The 24,908-nt window shown below is 42.9% G+C and overlaps 1 protein-coding gene across 1 annotated transcript in view; it reads left to right on the forward strand.

Moving 5' to 3' along the window:
* Positions 1-4,904: 4,904 nt before the first annotated feature.
* The window catches only part of pax2a (paired box 2a), a 46,966-nt gene continuing 26,962 nt past the window's right edge, over positions 4,905-24,908 (forward strand). The window contains exons 1-7 of the mRNA XM_058059274.1: positions 4,905-4,979; positions 5,136-5,284; positions 15,380-15,592; positions 16,205-16,402; positions 20,043-20,128; positions 20,203-20,322; positions 21,320-21,364. Of these exons, the coding sequence (XP_057915257.1) occupies positions 4,905-4,979; positions 5,136-5,284; positions 15,380-15,592; positions 16,205-16,402; positions 20,043-20,128; positions 20,203-20,322; positions 21,320-21,364 (886 nt within the window). The remainder of the gene's footprint in view (positions 4,980-5,135; positions 5,285-15,379; positions 15,593-16,204; positions 16,403-20,042; positions 20,129-20,202; positions 20,323-21,319; positions 21,365-24,908) is intronic.

The raw sequence follows: 24,908 nt of genomic DNA on the forward strand, positions 1-24,908 counted from the left end.
GCTGCCGTGCATCAGCGAGAGTCGCAGGTGAGACGACGACGACGCCACCAGGAACAATTTACTCTTGGTGGGCAAACATGTCTGTTATGCAACGGCTCCGATCATATACGATCTGCTCCTTTTCGGGTATGTTGAATTGTGCGTCCGAAGTAATCTTTTAGTAATCTAGTCTAGTAATCATCTGGTAAACAAGTCTAGTAATCATCTAGTAATCTAGTCTAGTAATCATCTGGTAAACAAGTCTAGTAATCATCTGGTAATCTAGTCTAGTAATCATCGAGTAATCTAGTCGAGTAATCATTGTGTAATCTAGTCTAATACTCATCTGGTAATCTAGTCTAGTAATCATCTAGAAATCATCTGGTAATCTAGTCTAGTAATCATCTGGTAAACAAGTCTAGTAATCATCTAGTAATCTAGTCTAGTAATCATCTGGTAATCTAGTCTAGTAATCATCTGGTAATCTAGTCTAGTAATCATCTAGTAATCTAGTCTAGTAATCATCTGGTAATCTAGTCGAGTAATCATCTGGTAATCTAGTCTAGTAATCATTGAGTAATCTAGTCTAGTAATCATCTGGTAATCTAGTCTAGTAATCTAGTCTGGCATTCATCTGGTAATCTAGTCTAGTAATAATCGAGTAATTTAGTCTAGTAATAATCGAGTAATTTAGTCTAGTAATCAACTGGTAATCTAGTCTAGTAATCATCTAGTAATCATCTGGTAATGTAGTCTAGTAATCATCTAGTAATCTAGTCTAGTAATCATCTGGTAATCTAGTCCAGTAATCATCTGGTAGTCTAGTCTAGTAATCTAGTCTAGTAATCATCTAGTAATCATTTGGTAATCTAGTCTAGTAATCATCTAGTAGTCTAGTCTAGTCTAGTAATTATCTGGTAATCTAGTCTCGTAATCATATGGTAATCTAGTGTAGTAATCAACTGGTAATCTAGTTTAGTAATCATCTGGTAGTTTAGTCTAGTAATCATCTGGTAACCTAGACTAGTAATCATGGTAATCTAGTCTAGTAATCATGGTAATCTAGTCTAGTAATCATCTGGTAATCTAGTGTAGTAATCAACTGGCAATCTAGTTCAGTAATCATCTGGTAGTCTAGCCTAGTAATCATCTGGTAACCTAGTCTAGTAATCATTTGGTAATCTAGTCTCGTAATCATCTGGTAATCTAGTGTAGTAATCAACTGGTAATCTAGTTTAGTAATCATCTGGTAGTCTAGTCTAGTAATCATCTGGTAACCTAGTCTAGTAATCATTTGGTAATCTAGTCTCGTAATCATCTGGTAATCTAGTGTAGTAATCAACTGGTAATCTAGTTTAGTAATCATCTGGTAGTCTAGTCTAGTAATCATCTGGTAACCTAGTCTAGTAATCATTTGGTAATCTAGTCTTGTAATCATCTGGTAATTGAGTTTAGTAATCATCTAGTAGCCTAGTAATCATCTGGTAATCTAGTCTATTTATCATCTAGTAATCTAGATCTAGTAATCATCTGGTAATCTAGTCTATATATGTATCATCTAGTTATCTAGTCTAGTAATCATCTGGTAATCTAGTCTAGTCATCCTCTGGTAATCTAGTCTAGTCATCATCTGGTAATCTAGTCTAGTAATCATCTAGTAATCTAGTGTAGTAATCATCTAGTAATCTAGTCTAGTCATCATCTGGTAATCTAGTCTATATATCATCTAGTAATCTAGTCTAGTAATCATCTAGTAATCTAGTCTAGTAATCATCTAGTAATCTAGTCTAGTAATCATCTGGTAATCTAGTCTAGTAATCATCTAGTAATCTAGTCTAGTAATCATCTAGTAATCTAGTCTAGTAATCATCTAGTAATCTAGTCTAGTAATCATCTAGTAATCTAGTCTAGTCATCATCTGGTAATCTAGTCTAGTAATCATCTAGTAATCAAGTCTAGTAATGATCTCTAGCAGCAGACGAGCCACGAGGTCAAACAACAACAACAAACACCAAAAGGCAGCAGTTGATTCATTTTCAGGTTATGCTTTTCCTTCCTCCGTTCGCACTAGGTTGCCCCCCCCCCATGGCACCAGTGTGTCAGGGTGTGCAACCTGGCTTTGGTTTGGTTTTAGCAAGCCAATGGGCCATGTAGGCCTGCCCCCCCCTCCCCTCAGCGGCGTGTCTGCCCTTACACGTGTTCAGTTGGGCCTACTTTACCCACACTATTGATTGCAGGTGATGTTGTGGAGTGGCTCCAGCTGACCTTGAAGAGGAGTTAGATACATCATTGTCTGTGCAGAGGAACCTCCCGAGACGGCGGGGAAGAGGAGCACGTGTTTGGCCCGCTTGGCGTCCAATCTGTCCACAAACACTTTGGACGGATCGGCCTCACACATCGGGCCTCCGCGGCGGCGCCTGCCCCGCATTCCGCAACTTCCTCGCCTTTTCCTCCCGCTTGGCGCTAATGAGGAATCTTAACGCGCGATCATGTTAACGTTGGCTCTAATTTCAGCGCGCCGCATCTTTGTTTCCGCACACACCTCGCAGCAATTGATGGATATCCAATGAGACGCCGCGTCGCTGCCAAAGGGAGTTAGGCTGCGCCGCTTGTGACACATCGCCGAAGCTGGCGGGAAGTACGCCTTAAATTAATTAACATCGGACCCTCTTGTAGCTGCTCACTCCTGTAAACAAACATTTTAATATGCAGTAATTAATTAAATCTGCCAAGCTTCTCTGCCCCTCCCATAGATCTTCCTTCGCTGTTACTTTCCTCATCTTGTTAAAGAGTTTATTGTGTGCAAAGCGGGACGGGGGGGGGGGGGGGGGGGCATGGCTCCAAACGGCTGCATCCGAGGACAAACAGTAACATGGCATGCTGGGGGGGGGACTAAAAAATGGGACTTGGACTTGGTAATGGTGTCCAAGTCACTTACAGTAAGGAAGAGTGTCCACATGTTTACATTTACCAAACATGTCCGAAAAGGAGAAGGAAGAAGCTGAGCTCATTTCATTCTGTCAGGCGTGTTTACTTCCTGCATTTAACGTTTTTCAGTAGCGAAAACCAAAGACCAAAAAAGCCTTTTTCAATATGTAAAAATTGATAAATACAGTAAATATGTTTTAAAAAGCCAGCAGGTCAGCTCTGTGTTATTAGTATCATATTTCTACTTTTTACATCTTTTTTTGCCCTTTTTTTCATTTTTGTGTGTGCATATATTTAGATATTAAGCTCATATGTTGAGTTTCTAGTATTTTGAAAAATTAAATATATGAATTTAAAAAATGCATATCAAATCTAAAACACCTAGAAATACCTAGAAATTATAGAAATTATAGATTAAAATCCAATAAAATGCGATTAGCTGGTAACCAGTCCAGGCTGTACCCCGCCTCGTGCCCCAAGACAGCTGGGATAGGCTCCAGCATCCCCCGCAACCCTTGTGAGGATAAGCGGTAGAAAATGAATGAATGAATGAATGAATGAATGAAGTTCATATGTTGAGTTTCTAGTTTTTTGAAAAATTTAATATATGAATTTAAAAAATGCATATCACATCTAAAACACCTAGAAATTATAGAAATTATAGATAAAAATCCAATAAAATGTGATTGGCTGGTAACCAGTCCAGGCTGTACCCCGCCTCGTGTCCCAAGACAGCTGGGATAGGCTCCAGCAACCCCCGCAACCCTCATGAGGAAAAAGTGGTAGAAAATGAATGAATGAATGAATTTAAAAATGCATATCAAATCTAAAACATCTAGAAATACCTAGAAATTTTTGAAATTATGGATAAAAATCCAATAAAATGCGATTGGCTGGTGACCAGTCCAGGCTGGATATCGGATAAGGATATCGACTAAGTACTGTACCTTTCTTATCAAATACTGACAAATGAATAAAAAAATAAAATTAATAAAAAATGGGTGTTTCAACAATGTTGACACTTATATCATTTCCCTTTTTTAATCACGTTCATACATACTGGACATGGTGTCTGCTTTGTACCCAAAAAAACCATGAATAAGATCTGACAGCTTCAAGGAATCCTCCACAGCCACAACAGCCTGGCTCGGCCCCCTTAGGCTAGTCCCACACCGCTGTGGGATTCCAACGTGGCGATGCTGTGATGCTGGTCACTCAGGAATAAACCATAAGCTGATCCAAAGGTTGGCTTGGGGTCTTTGTACTACTACGTTCTCTGACTAGCACCACCCTGTGGAGGTGACCGTCCCAGGATGGAACAAACTCTGGAGAAATGGGATTGCCTCCGATGGGGGATGGAGATGGAGCTCCACAACATGAAAGAACAACAATGAACAACCAAGTTGTGGAGTGGAATAGCGTCCCACAGCAGTGTGTGACCAAGCCGGTGACTAGCTTAAATTTTTTTGTTTTTTTTAAATAAAATTTCACGTCTAGAGTAGTTTCTAGCTTGTTCCTGATAAAACTTCAATCATCCAGCAGAGAGCACCATGCTAAGGTCCTCCTGACATCCAATTTCCAGCACCTATCCGTTATAAGCTTATCATCTTTAAACCGACGCATTGTGACTTCCTTGTTTAAACTTGGTTAAAGACGATCCAAAAAGGCCTTTTCCCATTATCAAAAAAAAGGGAATAATGGGAAAAATAATGTGGAAAGCGTTAAATTGAGTTTACTGTAAGTACAGCATCAGTTCAACTAGATTAAAAAAATGTAGAAATCCGCATATGCTAATACAATAAAAAGGCATTTATTGAGTCAAATCTGCAGGCGCCGGGACTAAAACATTGCCAAATGGATTAAGATTTATTTGCAGAGATTTCTTATTCAAGATAAATACATTGGAAGGCGCCAAATAAATCCCCCCCAAATTATCTCCAGTGGGTAGTTTTGCATTTATCTGAGATGCAGCAGGAGGTGGGTGGGGGGGAGTAAAAATGGTGCATGAGTTTATGGAAATCCACACATCAGCGGGAGGAATAAATGCGGACTCAAGGGGCATCGCTGCACAGGTAAGCTGCTTTTGGAGGGTTCATGTAAATCCTAAAAGTCCAAAAGTCAATTACCGGGCCATCTCAAGCGTGTGTTACTCAAAGACTCTGATGTTTTATTGAAGAGAGGCTTTAATTCAACGGGGGGCGTCTCAGCCTTCTTTCCCTTTCATGCAGCTTGCAGAGCCGGCGAGCAAGGCACCTCCCCTTCGGAATGGCCGGTGTCATGTGTCACGCCGAGAGAGGGGGGACAACACGCTAATGCCCAAAAACAACTCTCAGGTGGTCCGCTTCACTCCACTGGCCGCCCTGCTGCGTACGTGCACGTGCGTGTGCACACGCACCGCCTTCTTAATGCGGACCACACAGACCAAACACGAAATTTGAGGCAACGTCTCCTCCTCTGCCCGACCTCTCAGACTGTTTGAAGACAGACTTTCAGGGGAGGCGCAGCAGCTTGAGAAAAATAAGGAACATCGTTTCCAAGCTGACAGGCTAAGTTACTTTATTTACTAAGGTAGTACTTCTTTATTATGCCCCCCACCCCGGTTTGAAATGCTAGCGAAAGTGATATGTATTCATAGTGGACCCCCTAAAATGTCCCCCCCTAAAAAAAAAATTTTTATAATTGATTTTTTTTGGGGGGGGGGATTTTTTTTTTTTTTTACAAAAAAAAATTCTGACAAATTTCATATAATAGGGCAAAAGACTAATAAGCAAGCCAATAAGCAGGCTAATTACTACTACTTACTATTACTACAGTAAACCTCGGATATATCGGACTCGGATATATCGGAAATTCGCTCACAAATGACAGATAAAAAAGAACCGATTTTTCTGTAATGCATTTCCAATAAAAATTCATTGCATATATCGGATTTTTTATAACAAATTTCGCCTATTTCGGACAAAATCTCCAGTCCCGTTCCAATGCATTTCCATGAAATTTCCCTGGCATATATCGGATGGCCGCATCGTGGCGCTCCGATTCGCCGAATCGTGACAGGCCGCTATACGACGTCATTTGCAGCGTTTGCAGCGTTGCCTGCGCGTCCAGGTACATTGGAAACATAGTCAAGGAAGTGCCTTTTTATAACGGATAAAATCCCATTTACGCATATACCGGATATAAATCCGATATATGCGTAAAAACGGACATTTTCCGGTATACGCATATAACGGATTTCACTTATATCGGACAAAACCAGTGGGAACAATTGAATCCGATATATCCGAGGTTTACTGTACTAAGAAGAATAATGATGATAGTAATAATAATAGGCTAATTAATTATATGATAATGATTATTATAACATTGATGACTGTCCACTGGACAGAATGGTTGCAGAGCTTGAGCAGCCTTTTTTACAGTATAGATTGTGTGTACTTGTGTACATTTAATGGTGGCCTAAAACTATTGAGTATCTCTACTAAATCTGTTCAAAAGTGGGAACGTTATATCCCGGTTCTTCTTCCTTATTTATTTTGCGGATTTTTGGATTCATGTATTCAAATGGGGAGTAGACGCGCATATTCAAGAGTTGCATGTTGAGTACTATAAATGTGTACATGTTGGTAGGTCTGCATGAAAGCCTCTTGCTGCCCCCCCCAGGGGGTCCCCGCCCCACTACTTGAGAAGCTACTACACAAAGAGGTCAACTTGTGTCCAAATAAAACACGTCTAACGTCTCTACATGGCGGCGTGGTTGCCCACAGGTCGGAAAGACGTCCCATTTTTGTGTCTCCTCCGCCATGATGAGCCAAAGTACGCAAATGGAAACGGGACGTGCGTGGATGAGCGTCCCCTTCCCCTCTCCTCTTACCCTCTCGCTCCCATCTGTCAAGACAATACATTTGAATCTTTAATCCATGAGCAGCCATCGAGGAGTTGCAAATTACGAATTACAGATGTTTTACTGTGCCCCCCCTCCCTCACCCCCCCTGCCTGAAGCTAGCTTGTCACGTGTTGACTTGTGTGGCGTTTTGCAAAGAAAGGTGTGTGCCGTCGTGGTGCCATATGACACTGTCATCATTTGGTAATTAAAGCCGTGCTGGCTTTAAACATGAAAAGATGGCAAGCGTTGATGATGATGATGATGATGATGATGCGTTTCCGACACCAAGGCGTCGGAGAAACAAAATGGAGGAGAAGGCAGGCCAGGATAAGAGGAGACATTGTGGCGTATTGTACAGAAAAACACAGCGGCTAGCATTAGCATGTGTGTTTGGGCGCATCATGTGACCAGCTGAGTGGGGAGCATGGAAGGAGAACTTTCAAATAGTGGGGCACGCACCCCTGGGGGGCCGGGGCAGGGGCAGGCTGGACTTTCCACCTGGTCACTAAAGGAAATGATTTTAATGATCAGGGAAGGAGATCAATGAAATCACCTGCTGGAGAAACTGGTTGGGGAGAAAACCTGCAGTGTTTTGGACCCCCAAGGGGGGTGTCCTAATCCCCTAAATCACTTACAGCTAACCCCCATCCCTAACCACCTAAAGCCCTGACCCTAACACCCTAACCTTCTAAAACATGAACAGCTAACCCCCAACCCGTATTCTAACCCTAACCACCTAAAACCCGAAAACACCCTAACCCCCTGAAACACTAACTGCTAACCCCCAACCCTAACCACCTAAAACCCGAAAACACCCTTAACCCCCTGAAACACTAACTGCTAACCCCCAACCCTAACCACCTAAAACCCAGACCCAACCTTCTAAAACAATAACAGTTAACCCCCAACCCTAATTCTAACCATAACCACCTAAAACCCTGACCCTAACACCCTGAAATATGAACAGCTAACCCCCAACCCTAACCACCTAAAACCCAGACCCAACCTTCTAAAACAATAACAGCTAACCCCCAACCTTCTGACCCTAACCATCTAAAACCCAGACCCAACCTTCAAAAACATGAACAGCTAACCCCCAACCCTAACCACCTAAAACCCTGACCCTAACACCCTAAAACATGAACAGCTAACCCCCAACCGTAATTCTAACCCCAACTACCTAAAACCATGACCCTAACACCCTAACCCCTGAAACATGAACAGCTAACCCCCAACCCTAACCACCTAAAACCCTGACCCTAACACCCTAAAACATGAACAGCTAACCCCCAACCGTAATTCTAACCCTAACTACCTAAAACCATGACCCTAACACCCTAACCCCTGAAACATGAACCGCTAACCCCCAACCCTAACCACCTAAAACCATGACCCTAACACCCTAACCCCTAAAACATGAACCGCTAACCCCCAACCCTAACCACCTAAAACCCTGACCCTAACACCCTAACCCCCTAAAACACTAACTGCTAACCCCCAACCCTAACAACCTAAAACCCTGACCCTAACACCCTAAAACATAAACATCTAACCCCCAACAGTAATTCTAACCCCAACCACCTAAAACCATGACCCTAACACCCTAACCCCTAAAACATGAACCGCTAAACCCCAACCCCTAACCACCTAAAACCCTGACCCTAACACCCTAAGGCTTACTGCTAACCCTAACCCTCTAACATCTAACCCCACCCCCCTAAAACATAACCGCTACCCCCCATCCCCAACCCTAACCGTACATCATGTCCCTTGCAAAAACTGAATCAGGCTGCCTGAAGAGAAAGGAGAACCAGGAGAGGGAAACAAACTAAAAGTCAGTCAATTGTTATTCAAGGAAAAGTTAGGTCAGACCAAAAGTTAAATGGTGGCCAGCAGGTTTGGGGTCCCTTCACAAAGCGTATGGGGGACTGAAAATTTGGTTCTACGCCTCTGGGTACCTTCCACTGGAAAAGGGGCATAATGTATCTCGCCCCGTCTATTCCTTCTCCGTATTGAACACCATGTTCTCCTGCAGCATTAAGACTCAAATATGATTTGTAACGGTGATAGATGAGGGAGAGGGGGGGGGGGGGGGGCAGGGCAAGACACCACAGGTACGGGGGCTTAGGCAAAGTTCAGGCAAGGACAGGTGAGAGATGACAGGAAGAAAACGGTTTGCAGGTTGGCCGACATTAGCCTGGCCGCCCGACACACAAACCCCCTGCTCAGCCCCCCCAGGCTGGGACATGGCAAACAGCAACACAGCAGCCTAATGGACTTCAGCATCACTAACCTCCCCTCCGTTGCCTTTCGTGCGACGCTAAAATCACTCCTCTGCCTCCCTTTGCACTGCAGACGCTGGTCCAAAGCCGTAAAAAGCCCAGTCGGCCTCAGAGAAGAGCTTAGCTTCCATTACAGGCCGCCCACACAAGACCGTTTAAGCCCCTCCGTTTGGGGTCCTCCCAGTTTGGATGCTCCTGCAGACCCCCAGAGTGTTGGGGTGTTGGGATTTACCAAACTATTAGCGGCCTCTGCGAGTCTTCTGGAATCTTTTGGGGATTTATTTTTTTTTAGAAAGCATTAAAATGAGTAGGCAATATTAAAAATAGCCCAAGTAGACCATTATGCTAAATATAGCAACAGGAATAGCGACCAGCATATTGGGGTCATTTAAAGCCTATTTCTAAAAAACAATATTCTTCCTTTAAGAAGTATTTTCTAAAAAAAAAAAAAAAACTGTGTAATTACTTTTGTTGGAGCTTTTTCAACTGCAAATATACAAAGTCCACATCCTCACAAGCTCCACTTGAATTGCTCCAATGAATAATAATGAATAATAATATTCACGTGCCATAAAGATCCGAGCATCACACCATCCGCTTTTTATTTTCTATTTTGAAGAAAAGGAAGAATATTTGGCTTTCCGTTTGCCGCCATTATCCATCACAGATCTCCTGGTCCAGTGGCGGCCTTATTGCCGCTCCTGAACTTCAAGCATTATAAAGAATCTTTGAAGACGAAATGTTTGTTAAATCGCCGATAGAGAAGCTATAATCTTTTAATGTTGGATTATATGGCTTTTGCACGCTCCGCCGTTCCTGTGGACACTGGAATATTGCATTTTTTACTGGTTACTCATCTGTTAATGTTCCAGTTACTGGGGTTTATCTTCTTCCTTGGCACTATTTTGTGTTTCTCCCCACCCCCCTTCACACACACACACACACACACACACACAGAAAGTTTCCTCTCAGCATCTTTGAGGCACCTGAGCAGTTTGAGTATCTTATACAGTTATTTTATGTATGTATTTATTTATTTTGGATCAAGTTACACACAATTTTACACCATTTATTTGGTTGCTGTTATTCCTTGTGTATATATATTTCATGTACTGATGTTATTTTGCCAATGTACTATTGTTATAGTATTTTATGGTGTATAAAATTGCATTTATTTAGACTACTTATGCACTATTTTAAACTTGATTTGACTTTTGTAAAGCACTTTGGTTTTAAATATGTTATAGAAATAAAATTGAATGGAAGTGAATTATTATGCATGTATTTTTTTGTTGTGTTTTAATGTTAATGAATTATAGAATAAACGTGCACTTTTGTTATTTATATAATAATAATAATAATAATAATAATACTAATACTAATACTACTACTACTACTACTACTACTACTACTACTACTACTAATAATAATAATAATAATAATAATAATAATAATAATAATAATAATAATAATAATAATAATAATAATGCCAACTATACAATCAAATAGTAAGAATCTCGTTTGGCATTAAATGCAAGTTTCTTCATGCTGTTGTTTATTTTTTACCCAAACTTTTAAAATTCCTAGGTCACTGGAGCAGACTTGAACCCCCCCCCCCCCCCCCTCTTTTTTTTTGTGGGGGGTACTAAACCGTTTAGTTGTGGATGATCGCTCCAAAAAAAGACGCTCCGTGCAAGACGACCAGCGAGGGGAAGCATGACGCCAGTGCACGCCGGGGAGGGAGCGCGGTAGGCCGGGCAGATGTAGTGGGCTGCATCGGGGGGTGGGGGGGGGACGCACCATTAGACAGGGGAGAGCCGCATGCCTCACTACAGTGCCGCTCGATCAGGTAAGAAAACGGTGCCTCTTCGTCATGCTGGTGTACGCTTGACCATGCTGCATTTATTATTCTATCACTCATGTGTGTGGTAGGTTTCGGACATCCTTTTTGCATCATCTTTGCATCGGATATTGTATCAATTGCGATATGGAAGCAAGACATAAATATTGTTACGTTTTTAAATGCAACATTCGATTGAAATAAATAAGAAATATGATTTTATTGAGACTTTCTACGTGTATAAATGATGCTGATGTGCATTGCAAAGCATACATCACATCCTAATTTGGCCTCCTCCTTTTGGGTGGATGGAAAGATCGATGCTTGTAATGATGTCATTAATTACGGCAGAATTCAAAGCAAGTAGAAAATCAATCTGCCCCGGTGTCGAGGATATGGACTAATTGATATCCATCTGCTGCCGGTATCAAACACGTCAATGAGCGGCTGAGAGATGCCACTTGGACCCGCACTGGGGTCTTTTGGGGGGCTAGGTCTTGCGGGACTGCGGCCTGCTCTGAGATGAAATATGTTTGTTATATTTGGGACATTGTATATTCATCACAATGATGCAAAGGTGCAATGTAGTTTGCGTCAACTGCAAGGCCAGGTTTCGTTTCTGGATCAGGCTTTTTTTTTTAAAACCTGCTAAAAATGACTAATAGGACCACCAAAACCTTTTCTGGAGGACCAGTTCCAAGGACAACCTGAATATTAGATAGGCCACAAGGAACTAGGAAGCACACTGGTAGATCCACAATCCTCTAACCTAATCAGCAAAAATTATCTTTGCAAAGGAGGGGGTTCAGGTGTAGTAAGGTTCTGGTCTGTTGTGGTCTGTTGTGGTCTACAGCCATCCTCTCGTCGTCAGGGGACTTAAGACACCCCCCTAGCAGCAAAATTCAAAGGAATGTGCAAAAACAGCCCCAAAATATTAATATCTTGGTGGCATTTTATGCACAAAAAGAAATATCGAAAACCGGAAGCCTGGAAAAAAAAAACTTTTATTTTGTAATTTATTAAAATGTCACCAACGATCTTTCTGTATCTGACGGCCTACTTTCTTCATGACGCGGACGTGCTGTGTGTTGTGACTGTGACTCGGTGTGTGTGTGAGGAGGGGGGGCATGTTTGGGGGGGGCACATTGGGGTGTCATGTGTGGGGGGGGGGGGGGGCAATAGCAGCAGCTTTAGGGCAAAAGTGCAGTGACGTGTGAAATTACAGCCCATGGTGCTACATATTGTACCAGAAGCTCTTTATACACCACCCAGCCAACAGCCCCCCCCCCAAAAAAAACACAAAGAGGAACCTTTCAATTATTATTATTATTAATATTATTAATAATAATTACAGCCCATGGTGCTACATATTGTACCAGAAGCTCTTTATACACCACCCAGCCAACAACCCCCCCCCAAAAAAAACACAAAGAGGAACCTTTCAATTATTATATTATTATTATTATTAATATTATTATTATTAATAATAATATTAATAATATTATTAATAATAATTACAGCACATGGTGCTACATATTGTACCAGAAGCTCTTTATACACCACCCAGCCAACCCCCCCCCCCAAAAAAACACAAAGAGGAACCTTTCAATTATTATTATTATTATTATTAAATATTACAATTATTATTAGTGACGTTTGTATTGTTTGTATTATTATTGTGTTGCTACATGAAAGTGTTTTATTTCCGGTACATGTCCTTAATAATACTAAATAATATATATATATATATATATATATTTCATCAGTACTTTGTAGTATACATATAAAAATGCGTGGAGTGATGATTATTATTATTATTTCATCATCACTGCTATTGCTGTTATTACTGTTTGACTTATTTTTTTCTTGTTTTGTTCACATTTTAGCTGCAATATGCAATATTATTTATGATGTATATTTATGAGAATATGGTATTTCTGGTGCATATGTCATATTCAGGGATGATGGTTCTTAAAAATAAAATGTGTTATTGTTGCTTATTTGTGCTCGCCTCTTTGTATTATGATGGATTAAGTCCGATACCGGAAGAGATTATTCAGCTACAGTAGCTTTACTCGTGAACTTTGACCCGGCCGAAGTGAGGAAGGGGGGGGCTTTACACTCCCACCCCCGCCCCCCACCCCAGCTCGGGCCTGCCGGTGAGCACAGTAGCTGCTGTGTGAGCGCCATCTAACGAGCATAACCGGAAGTGCAGGTGCAGGTGATGATGGAGTCTTGGGTGAGTGTTGGCCTGACGCCGCATTTTGCTGATGATCTTCTTAGGGAATTCTACTTCCAAATTCTCTTCCTTTCCCAGTTTTTTCCCCATGCTTCTTCCCGACTGTGATGCTCCTCTTATGGACTTTATGTTTTTGTGTTGTTGTTGTTGTTTTTGTGGGGGCGAAGCACAAAGTGCTGGAATCCTTTGCCTTTGTCTGACAAGTCATCCATCTCCATGCGAGGGGATCTGGGATGGAGTGATAGGAGGAGGAGGAGGATGAGGAAGAGGTGGAGGAGGGAGCGTTGGGACTTTTAGAAAGAGACACAAGGAGAGGTGCTTCATTCTCAGTCCAAAGCTCGGCTCAGGCAGGCGCAGCCTATTCTGGATGAGAGAGAGGGAGGGAGAGAGAGAGAGAGAAAAAGAGAGAGAGAGGGGGACCCGCTTCTTGTCATCTCCACCCCCCCTTTTTTGGCCAACCTCGCCGGGGGCACACCGCTGCCCTCCACGCCGACCGCAGTGAGGATTTCTCGGCTGGCAAAGCGAGCGGACCCGCGGACAGCCCAGCATCCTTTTTCCTTTGCATGAAGTCCTCCAGAGCCTTCAAGCTGCAGCCCGCGAGATCTGCTGCGCACGCTCGGGTCATGCTGTGCACCTGACGGAAGCCCACTTCTTCTCTTTGACGAAACGAAACAAAAAAAAAGCAACAAAAAAAAAAGCTTCGAGCCGCACAAGTTGCTCCCCGGGCGGACTCCAGGCACACGGACACCATCCGAGAGCGTCCCGGGCTTTTTCCTTCCTTAGCGCGGCTGCACCATCGAGGCGAGACGGCGACCTCAGTCGATTACCTTTCTTTGCTCTGCTATCCCATGGATATTCACTGCAAGGCGGACCCCTTCTCGGCCATGCACCGTGAGTCTCCTACATTAGTTCCGATCCTGACGTCCTTCTTGGGGGGGAATTCGACCGGGAAAAAACGCCTTTATGGGGATTTAGTACAGGAATGCCAAAACGCGTAGGTTATTTCTAAGCGAAAAAATACTTATTGAGCATTGGAGGTGGGAAAAAGTCTTATTTTGTGTCGTTATTTATTGTTTCTCAGCGAACTATGACAGCAAAAATAATCTTATTTTGGTTTCTAGGAAGGAAAATTAGTTTTTTGGAGCATTTCATGCAGGAGATCGAAATAATTTTATTTTAATCTTTCTTATATTTCGAAGCAAAATGTGACGTCAACAAATATTGAGGCTTGCAGAAGGGGGATTTTTGTACATTTTTTAAAAGTTTCTTTTATATTATTTTTGTAATCAAATGCGAGAGCAAAAAAAGAAATATATGAATTTAAATTCTTATCCCTGAGCGAACTAGGACAATATAAATATTACAAAGACTTATTAGAAGAAAAACGTGTTTTTGTGAATTTAGTGTATGGAATTCATGTTATTTAAATGCACATGCTTTCATCTGGAAGGGAATTAGGTCCATTATTGGGAATTCTGGCAGGAAAAAACGTGATTTTGTCTGCATTTACTGCAGGAATTCAAATATGTTTTATTCCTAAATTAAAAAGATAATAATAATAATAATCCTGGGAGGAAAAAACACGATCTTTAGTGAAATAATTTAAATGCACAGCTTTTAATTTGTAAATTGCAAATAATTAATACGGAAATAAGCTTTTTTCCATATCATTTTTTTTTCAGTATTCCTTTTAAAACGAACAACCCCACTGTCATGATACAGCCCCTACATCCCAATGTGGAAAACGTGTAAAAGGTGGAAAACACGCCACGGTGATAGCAGGGTTCCACCTTGATTGGAATACAAAGCTTTTTATGAGCTGTGAAATGACAGGTAAATGTCAACAGGACCCCGCCTGTGTGCAAATGTGACGCCGAACGTGTCAATTTATTAGCGGAGAGAATAAATACAGCAGGATCTGTACCGTGGATTTCTATAGGCGTGCATTATTTATGGCTCTTTGTAATATGAGTTATCAAAGCTCATTTGAATTATTTATAATAATTGTATCGTGCAGAGGGGGGGGGGGGGGGCAAATTAAGCAGCTTGAAATGTAATATGTGCGACATGTGTTGCATTGAGGAGGTGACGGTGGAAAATATGACCTATTAAAAAACGGCCCGGGTGGGTTTTATTCTTATTTCGAGGTGGGACGGAACATATTTGACATGATATCGGAATTTGTGTCGTGGACTCGAATCGGCTTTCCACGCCGTCCTCTGCAGGTATGTAATGTTATGCTCCCCCCGTTGTGCTGTTGTATCCCACGCAGGGCACGGCGGCGTGAACCAGCTCGGTGGGGTGTTTGTGAACGGCAGACCCCTCCCGGACGTGGTACGGCAGCGGATCGTGGAGCTGGCCCACCAAGGGGTCCGGCCCTGTGACATCTCCAGACAGCTACGGGTCAGTCACGGCTGTGTCAGCAAAATTCTCGGCAGGTAAAGAAAAAAATATAAACATCAATCTTGTCCGTGAACGCACCATGCAGCTTTTTCATTTTTATTATTATTATTTTTTTTTTTTGCTTGCACACTGCATTTTTTGCTACCCCCCCCCCCCCTTTACATTCATCACTCAAAGCTGCGCAGAAAAGAATTAATTAAGAGCACAAGATTAATTTTTTAACAGCATATTATTGTGATAGTTTGTCACAATGAATGATGAAAATGCCTGATCATGATAACAATAATAATATTAATAATAATAATAATGCTTCGAGTACAGTAAGACTTCCGGGCATATATATAGTGCTGTGAGATAATATTTTGAAATATATTTTTTCCCAGCTATCAGAAGGCATTTCAGAGGTACTTCAATGCACACACACTGAATGTTTGTCAGTTTTTAGGACTAAAAGGTGGCATGACGTGCATGCTGCTTTATACATCAATAAGCTGATTTATTATTATGATTATTTTTATTTTTAATAATGCTTTGGTAAATTCCACTCACTTATTTCAAGCAAATGTCCACGCACTGAGTGCCCAATGAAGGCGCGCCTCCCCTAACTTGGCCAACCGGTCTGACTGGGATGGTCCGGTTGTGTGCAGGTACTACGAAACGGGCAGTATTAAACCGGGGGTCATCGGGGGCTCCAAACCCAAGGTCGCGACCCCCAAAGTGGTGGATAAGATTGCGGAGTACAAGCGCCAGAACCCGACCATGTTCGCCTGGGAGATCCGGGACCGGCTCCTGGCGGAGGGGGTGTGCGACAACGACACGGTGCCCAGCGTCTCGTCCATCAACAGGTTGGTGCACGATTCCCCTTTTTGCCCGGCCCGCAAACAGTCAGAAAGATAAATACGTGAATGCGTAATAGGTGGAATTTAAGGGAGCGTTTACGGAGTGCATCCGGGTGGTCTCTGCAGGGGCAATTCAACCCCCCCACCCACCCCACCCAGACAGACTGAAAAAAGCACATCTGTCTCGATAAAAACGATCAATAGTCTGTAAGCAGGTTTGCAGGCTGGGAAATACCAAAGCAAATCTTCCATAAGCTGACTGTTTTCTCATTTATAAAATTATTATTATTATTATTATTATTATTATTATTATTATTATTATTATTATTATTATTATTATTATTATTATTATTATTATTATTATTATTATTATTATTATTATTATTATTATTATTTTGACATTGTATAATTTATTCAATTGTTATTTAAGATTTTTTCTGCATTCAAAATATATTAATTATTATTATATTAATATATGTAATTATATATATATAATTATAATTATATAAAAATAATTATTATTATTTAAATTACTTAAATTAATCATAGTTCTATTTTCTATGTTTTAAAGTACATCCAAGCCTTATATAATCAACGCGAAAGTCAAAGGGAGCCTATTTTTGTATTACCTTTCGCCCACCCACCCCGCCCCCCCCTGCACGAAATGGGCCAAAGTGTCTGTGGTTGGTGGAAACAAGTGTGGGCCTGGAGTGGTGAACTTTGGTTAGGAGCCAGTGTTCCATGGAGCTGCTCATCAGCATTACGCTTTAATGACCTTAGCAGTCCCACCACAGCCAAAGATAGAAGAAGCTGGAGGTCACCGAGAAGACAAAGACATTTTGGGGGGATTGGAAAGTGGAAATGTTGAGCCTTGTGTGGTGCGGTGGTGGGGGGGGGGGGGGTGGTCTAAAATAGGCTGGGGTGTTAATAATTGACATTTCCCGACTTGGTCTGAAAATGGGCCCGGAATGGTGGTATTCCTTTTCCAGCATGTACCTAAAGAGGCTGGTGATGGGGGGGTGTGGGGGGGGGTGACCTCTGCTCTCTGGCCTAAAGAGGATGTCCAGCCTTTAAACACATTTTCCCCTGTCTGAATTATTAAAATGAAAGGGAGGGGGGCGGGGGCGCATGGAGTTGTTGTGTATCGATCCACATGTTAATATTTCTTCAGGGAGTTTAATTCCCAACGCAACAGTCGTTTGTTCGCCGAGTCGGAATTGCTTATCCGATAAGCGACAACAACATGGACTGGAAACAAAAAGTCCTTGGATTTATGACCCCCCCCCCATTCCTAACCCCCTGGAGCCATGAGGGTCAGATAACTGTTGTGGTGAGATGTTAGAAATTCAAATCAAATATTGATGTGTGTGTTTTCTGGAGGGCCGTTGTGGGCCTGCCCCAAGCCAGGAGGGGAAGGGAAAGACTCATGTATGAGTCCCCCCCCCCCCCCCCCCCTTAACCGCACCAGCCCCCCCCCCCCCCCCCCTTAACCGCACCAGCCCCCCCCCCCCCGGGGAAGTTAACCCCTCAATGCCAGCCCCTCGCCCCTCATCGTGCACCCTGTAATTCTCTTTTGTCACACCTGCTCGGGACCTACCTCGGCGCGGGGCTCCCGTCTGACGCTGACTCTTATTCAATGATCTCATGTTCGGCTGTCAATCAAAAGATTACCGCGGTCACGGTGCGCCGTAATGCCATCAGAGCTGGTGCAAATCCCGGCATAATGTGTGTTTTGCTTAAAGAATTACAGAAATCCTCGTATTTACCAAAGGGGAAGTGATGTCTAATTATGCTTTGTAGCTGAGGGCACATGGGGGCAGGGGGGCAGGGGGGGTCTCCGACAGGTAGCAAGCCACCTGCTTTGTTTGAGTCCGAATATTTGCTTCAACTTGTAGTATTTTTAGAACCGCTTCTGTTTTACAACAAATTACTATCTTTGTAGCAACACCTCCCAAGATTAAGACTGGTTCACAAGGACCCACAAGGTCTGGTGGGCACAAGGACTCACAAGGTCTGGTGGGCACAAGGACTTCGTCTGGTGGGCACAAGGACTTCGTCTGGTGGGCACAAGGCCCGTGACGATAATAAATGAATGAAATGAAAGTCAACTCAGCACGTTACCGTGTGCATATGTTTGTTTCCCCGTCTCCCGCCTCCAAAACAGGCGGGAAGAGAGTTCACTTTGTTCCATAGAACAACAGCATGAACGGAGTGAGCCCTTTTGTCAGTCATACAGTCTCGGTCTTGGTGGTGGGGGGGGGGGGGGACGGGGCCGCTAGCATGCACGCCCAGTGTAACGTAGTAAAAATGAAACGAGTAGATTTCCATATTGTTATAGTTTTTCATTGTACTTTTCTTAAAACGTTTAAAGCTTAAACGTTCAATTCTGGTCTTGTCCTCGTAGACCCAATATGGTGTGTCATGTCTGGTCTTGTGACACCCCCACAAATGACTAAAAAACTGTAGTTCTGCTTAGTCGATAAAGTACAAATGAAATGTTGCCAGTCATACAAATAAAACACAAATTGCTAGATAGATATATACATATATAGATAATTGAATATATGGCCAATATATAACTTCAGGATAATATTGGTGATTTAACATTTTTTATTTTATTGCGGCTTGTCACTCGGGATGGCGCTAGGTGCATTAAACGTGGGTCTGATATGTTCTTTATCATGAATTATTATTCTAAAAATATATTATATTACATGACTCCATGTATGCTGTTTGTGTTGTAATGGCTACCATTTATTATGGGCCAATAGGCAATGGGAGAAGAGTGTGTGTGTGTGTGTGTGTGTGTCTAAAACAGGAAGTGAGGAGAAACCTAGCACACCCTAGAACGCCCTAGTCGTGAATATCGAGTTATTTTAATGATATTGTATACATCTTGTTATTCCCCCACCAGCTTTTCCGGTCAACAATGAAGGCGTACACGCAAAATTTGAGTAAAGTTGGTTCTGCTGCAGCAATTAGTCGCTGATTAACCCATCATCCGAGTTGTAAGTAAGTTGAAGTTTTTTCAAAACAGACACCAGAGAGGCGAAGGAGAAACATAACAGTTTGTGCAACAACAACATAAAAAAAAAAAAGTCTGGCAAGTAGATATGAGAAAAATGGATGAGGGCGGGAGTGGGGGGACCAGAGGAAAAGAGGGAGCTTGGAGGCGCGGGGGCGCCGGGAGATTATTAGAGCTGGCCAGGTAGAGTCAGTGAAGCCGATCATTGAGGTGAATTGATGTGATTTCATGCTTTGTTTGCAAGATCATTCAGACCAAAGTGCAATGAAGACTTTCCCGCCACATCACATCTTACGCCGGTATTGCCGGTGGGCGCCGGCGTCGGGGGGTGGGGGGCGTGGGGGACTTTATCATATTTCTAACCCCAGAAATCCAGCTAGATTGAAACACAATCTCAAGGTGGGGGGGAGATCCCATTCAAGGTTCAGTATATCCAAACCCAGAGATTGCCTATTGGGGATACGAGCCGCGTGGAGGCGGCGTGCTAGCACATGCACGGGGCCTAAGTGGACATGATGAACTGTGTTTAAAGCGTCCCGGGGCCGGGGTTCGCCGGGCCCGCGGTGAAATCTCCACACACTTTCATTGATCTTTACATATGTGTGTTGTTCACCCTACCAGGATTATCCGCACCAAAGTCCAGCAGCAGTTCCACCCATCCCCCGACGGATCCGTCACGCCGCTTTCCACGCCAGGACACACCATCGGTGAGTTTTCCGGGAAGAAACTGTGAAACGGAACACAAAAAAAGTGCGAGTCAATAACCCAAGTTTTCTATCAGTTCCCAGCACGGCATCCCCGCCCGTGACCAGCGCCTCCAACGACCCGGTTGGGTCCTACTCCATCAACGGCATCCTGGGAATCCCTCGCTCTAACGGCGAGAAGAGGAAACGAGACGATGGTGAGAAAGGATCGTTTTTTGCTGCAACTTACAATTATTTTCTTAGTCGTTTCATGTGAAGATTGTTGGTTTGATGCCTCAAGTCATCGGTTCGGTCGGGGGTGCCCATTTTTTTTCCAGCGAGGTCACATCGTGAAAAACGAAAGGTGCAACTTTGCCACTTGGATATTTGTCAAATATTTTCCAAATTTTTTTCTCATATTATTTTGACTTTTAATCTAATAATATTTTTTTAATCAATATTTCAGCTTTATGTTACCAAAATTAAATTTTCCTCATAATATTAATATTCTAACATTGTTCTCATAGAATTATCTTTTTTGTTAATACATTTTTCAACATTTTCCATTTTTGCGGTTGTTTCGTTTTTGTTTCCTCGTTAGACGATATCGTCACAATGTGCCCCGAGCTGCACTTTGGGCACCCCCAATTAATCAGAAACCAAAATAGTTGTTAATCCGATCATCTATGAATGTCGCAGTTCTATTCGTCGTGTATCAGGCGGGACCCGCCAGGGAGGTTTTTTTTTTTTTTAGTGCGTCACACATCTCTACGTATATTAAGGAAATACAGCCTATCCATCGTAGTATTATTTTTCATACACAATCCACGGAGACTCTACTTCCTGGCTGGCAAACAAACAGGCCGCGGAGATACATTCAAAGATTAAGCGGAATCCAGTCCAAGCCAGATTTTTCTCATTCCAAAGCCAGGGAAAGCGAACGGGGAGAAAGACAGAGGGAGAGAAAGAGAGAAAGAGAGAAAGAGAGTGGCCACACTCTGCCGGAGGGCTAATAGATTATTGGATGTGCAAACAATTGGCTTTTTTAATGCCTATGAATTAACATGTCCCCAACGGAGACCTGAACAGGTGTAGAAACAGACCGGTTGAGTCCGTGTGTGTGTGAGTGTGTGTGTGTGTGTGTGTGATGATATGGTTGTCCATTTTCATCTTAAAGAGCGTTTTCATCCTTCCTTTATGTTTCTGTCTCTTTAGTTCTCTGGAGTGGCAACCACTTGGATGGAAGGAAAATAGGACATTGTAAGTTGAAGCCTGCCTATCGTTTGCTGAAGCATTTGTGCACCGTGTGTGGTTGTTTGCTGGTTTGAATCCGCTGCAAGTAGCATCTCATACACGAGTCAGCTGCGGTGAATGGGAAGGAGCTTGTTTCGCACATAACGCCGTGCGGTTTGACATCATTTAGCGCAGCTAATCAAGCGAATGGCGGTAAATGACGTACGATACAGAGCTCCTGATTGGAATTGTCTTCAAGTCTCAGCTGCAAGTAGAAATGTACACATTTGCAGTCGTTTACCATCTAATTTGTGCGATGCAATGCCAGGAAATAGCATGATTTGATGAATTGCACAGGCTGGTGTTGCGTTTATGTTCATGTCATGTGATGCCAGTACAGTGGAACTTCGGTTTTTGTTATGAATTTCTTTAAAAAGGTCGGAAAATAAACGAAACCTGTGAAAAACTAGGCGATTTTCCCTATAAGAAATAATGACAACCCAACTTGTCCATTTCAGACATTCATAAAAATGAACAAAAACACATTATGGGAATAATTCTGGCAGAAAGAAAATAATGCTAATACTAATTATGAATACATTGACGCAGACTTCCTGGAATTTTAAATACTTTTATAGCGGTCACTACGGTACTCTCTACTGATGACGCAACATCAGGAGCTAATGGGGGTTCAATATTGTGCCTAAAGATACTTACAATTTGTTTTGACTAATCATAGGCCGGCATGGTGGTCGAGTGGTTAGCGCGCAGACCTCACAGCTAGGAGACCAGGATTCAATTCCACCCTTGGAGTTTTTGGAGTTTGCATGTTCTCCCCGTGCATGCGTGGGTTTTTCTCCGGGTACTCCGGTTTCCTCCCACATTCCAAAAACATGCTAGGTTAATTAGCGACTCCAAATTGTCCATAGGTATGAATGTGAGTGTGAATGGTTGTTTGTCTATATGTGAAGCCTGTGATTGGCTGGTGACCAGTCCAGGGTGTACCCCACCTCTCACCCCAAGACAGCTGGGATAGGCTCCAGCACCCCCCGGACCCTCGTGAGGAAGATATGGTCACGGAGGATGGAGGATCGAACCAGCAACATTTAGGTTGGGAGATAAGCACTTTTTTAATGCTAAAAAGTGGGTGATTTGTATGGGCGCTTCAACCCGAGGTGTACAAAAAGTGAGGTTTGATTTTGTGAATCGTGCCAATGGAAGGCCGAGACCCTTCCCTCCAACCACTTCCTCCGGCGGGCGTTTTCATTGGTGAGCCCCCTTCCTCATATTCAAGGAGGTGCTGATAATTAAAGTCACCGACTTTAGTGACCGCCTGGAAAGAACCGCTGCAGTGTCTCGGAGTTTGACGCCCCCGGCGTGAGGAGAGTAGCATCCTGTACACGGAAGGAACCATGGCGAGACATCCTTGTCGAGTGCTATTGCTAATTAAAAATAACATTTTTTTGGATTTGCACCCGCATAAAAAAAACACACTTTCACGCATTGAAAAGTGTGTGTTTGTGCAAGGGTGACAATTTGTGCAAGCCCCCCCCCCCCCTCCCGAATGCTCTTCACACACCAAACACGATGACATTTAAAGGAATTTGCAATTCTGCAGAGAGAAAGCTATTAATTCACAAATTAACACCCCCCCCCACCCACTCGTTCGTGCGCTCTACTTTGGATGTGCGAGCTATCGAAAAGACAAAAGAAATAGCCTTAAGGGGAGTAAAAAAAAAAAAAAAAAAAAACCCTATCTGTGTAGAGATTGGTTTGCATGTCTGCAAGCGGCGATGCCAATTACGACAGCGCTGGGAAGAAGGTGTCCTTTAGCCCCCGCCGCCGCTAGCATCGCCACCCCGCTCCAAATCTATCCATAGCCAGATTTATTTGTGTATCTCATTACAGGAAATGGAATGTTGCTCCTGCCAAATGCATTAAAAGTGAAGTAGGGAAATTAGCCCCCGTTGTACGCCGCGCTCTCGCTCAGTCATTGAAAGCCACGCCGGTGTGGATGCCAAGAGGATTAGGTGACAACTGCTGTGCGATTGTCACATGTGTTCCTGCCGTGGTGCGTTCCAGGTGCTCGGTTAAAGAACAAAAAGGGGAGAAAAAAAAAAAGTTGGGGGATAATTAAAATGTGATTGTTCCCAGAGACACCTTTGGAGAGTGGAGCCTCCAACTTTAGAGTTGGTTCCGGAATGCCGCTCAAGCTCCGAGTTCAAGATTTCACAAGTACAAAGATAGCCATGACTAAAATACAACAAAAATACACTCAAACCTTGGTTTTCATATGATTTGGTTTCAGTACAATATTGTATGAAACTAATCCGCTTGGATTCTGATGTATCATTCCATGAAATCGCAGAGATCAAGGAAGCAAGGCTGTGGTGGTAGAATGGTCATCTCCACAACACAAAGGTTGCTGGTTCGATCCTCAGGCCTCTGTGATTGCCCAAGTATCTTTGGTTTTTCGTAAATGTTGCGAGTAACAAAAGCGTCAATTTCCCCTGTTCCGTATCATGCCGCAAAATCAACAACATGGCCCAGATGGTAGAGCTTCCCAACCCGCATGTTGCTGGTTCAATCCCGATCCTCAATGATCTCGTGACTGTCTATGTATCTTTGGTTTTCGTACAAGACTGCAAGTATCAAACTAATCGGTTTGCCCTGTTCTGTATTGTGTTGGGAAATCAAGTGCAGAGATTGGAGCGTCATGGCTGACGTGGTAGAGTAGCCATCTTCCCAACCCACCAGTTGCTGGTTTGTTTCTCGATCCTCGGTCCTTGAAAGTATCCTTGGTTTGTGTACAATATTGCACGTAACAAAACTAGTTCATTTGCCAAGTTCTGTATTGAGCGTGCTCAGGCGGGAGAGCGGTTGTCTTCCCAACCCAAATGTTGCTGGTTCAATCCTCTGCGGTATAAGTATTGTTATTTTTGTACAATATTGCACGTAACAAAACGAGTTCATTTGCCAAGTTCTCTATTGAGCGTGCTCAGGCGGAAGAGCGGTTGTCTCCCCAACCCAAATGTTGCTGGTTCAATCCTCGGCGGTATAAGTATTGTTGTTTTTGTGCTATATTGCACGTAACAAAACTAGTTCATTTGCCAAGTTTTCTATTGAGCGTGCTCAGGCGGAAGAGCGGAAGAACGGTTGTCTTCCCAACACAAATGTTGCTGGTTCAATCCTCTGCGGTATAAGTATTGTTATTTTTGTACTACGTATATTGCACGTAACAAAACTAGTTAATTTGCCAAGTTCTCTATTGAGCGTGCTCAGGCGGAAGAGCGGTTGTCTTCCCAACCCAAATGTTGCTGGTTCAATCCTCTGCGGTATAAGTATTGTTGTTTTTGTACAATATTGCACGTCACAAAACTAGTTCATTTGCCAAGTCCTCTATTGAGCGTGCTCAGGCGGAAGAGCGGTTGTCTTCCCGACCCAAATGTTGCTGGTTCAATCCTCAGCATATTGTCTGTATTGTTGTTTTTGTACAATATTGCACGTAACAAACTAGCCTAGCCTGTTGGCTCTGTTCTGTATCTTTCCGGAAAATCAAGTGTGGGGCGTC

The sequence above is a fragment of the Doryrhamphus excisus genome, chromosome 20 (genome assembly GCF_030265055.1).
Source record: "Doryrhamphus excisus isolate RoL2022-K1 chromosome 20, RoL_Dexc_1.0, whole genome shotgun sequence".
Taxonomy (NCBI): Eukaryota; Metazoa; Chordata; class Actinopteri; order Syngnathiformes; family Syngnathidae; genus Doryrhamphus; species Doryrhamphus excisus.